The sequence below is a fragment of the Palaemon carinicauda genome, chromosome 33, assembly GCF_036898095.1.
Source record: "Palaemon carinicauda isolate YSFRI2023 chromosome 33, ASM3689809v2, whole genome shotgun sequence".
NCBI lineage: Eukaryota > Metazoa > Arthropoda > Malacostraca > Decapoda > Palaemonidae > Palaemon > Palaemon carinicauda.
In genome coordinates this window covers 65,100,797-65,101,806 of record NC_090757.1, presented here as the reverse complement: position 1 = coordinate 65,101,806, position 1,010 = coordinate 65,100,797, and the positions used below count along the sequence as shown (strand labels likewise).

The following is a 1,010-nucleotide window of genomic DNA, read 5'->3' as shown; positions in this document are numbered from 1 at the left end:
CATCATTGATGGGAACATACGTTAATAAAAGGCAAAGGGCTCCACCAGGGAAAAATAGCGCAGTGAGGAAAAGAAATAAGGAAATGAACTACAAGAGAATTGATGAACATCAAAATAGATCTTTCACATAAATAATATATTAAAAAAGCTAAAAAAAAGGGGGAAGAGAAATCAGATAGAAAAGTGTAGCCGGGGTCAGGGTTTTGATAAAAACCTGCAGAGACACTACACGAAGTAAAACTTAAAAAGGCTGGACAGTAAGATGGGAGAAATGAAGTAAGGACACAAAAAAATAGGCCATAAACTAAGTCTTGGATGGATGAAGGAAAGCTACAGAGACCCTTCTTACGTAAGGCCTACAAGATACAGTGTGAGGTGGACTGATTGCGCTACTTCATTACCGAGTTTCCTTTCACTAACTCGAATCTGAAACACATAAAAAAATTAAAAATAATTGCTCTTTTGTCCATACACTGGTGGGGAACCATTTAAGCTGTCAATTTACATTGTAATTGTCATATAAGCGTAAATTAATAAATTTTAGTGCACAGGTAAAATGGACTTCCCATCTTTTATTCATACCGTGTATTTCTGTGAGCTCTTTGATGACCTTGAGAGAGAGAGAGAGAGAGAGAGAGAGAGAGAGAGAGAGAGAGAGAGAGAGAGAGAGAGAGAGAGAGAGAGAGCCATCGACCTACCTCAAATTTATTCTACTAACGGGATTTTACTGGAATTCTGATCCTTTGTTCATGCCTCTTCTCTGTCTTCAGATTATGTATCAGTTTGAAATTCAAGTAAAAATTCAAAACAAAAATTTTGGGGGCTCTGTTTCAATAATGAACCACCAAGTAGTAAAAAATTAGAAAAATGTATAGAACTGTTTTAACCAGATAATAAATTCTATGTAACAATAACAGATATCTATGTTAGACATAATGATCTCATCTCTTTGTAGAAATATCAATTTTGTTTTTATCAGAACTAAATCCAGTTTCCATAAACGTGATGTT

The 1,010-nt window shown here is 35.0% G+C and overlaps 1 protein-coding gene across 1 annotated transcript in view; it reads right to left on the bottom strand.

Annotated features, from left to right (window-relative positions):
* Positions 1-345: 345 nt before the first annotated feature.
* Positions 346-1,010, bottom strand: part of LOC137626217 (protein GVQW3-like) — an 18,559-nt gene continuing 17,894 nt past the window's right edge. Inside the window, exon 2 of the mRNA XM_068357291.1 lies at positions 346-426. Coding sequence (XP_068213392.1) covers positions 346-426 — 81 coding nt within the window. The remainder of the gene's footprint in view (positions 427-1,010) is intronic.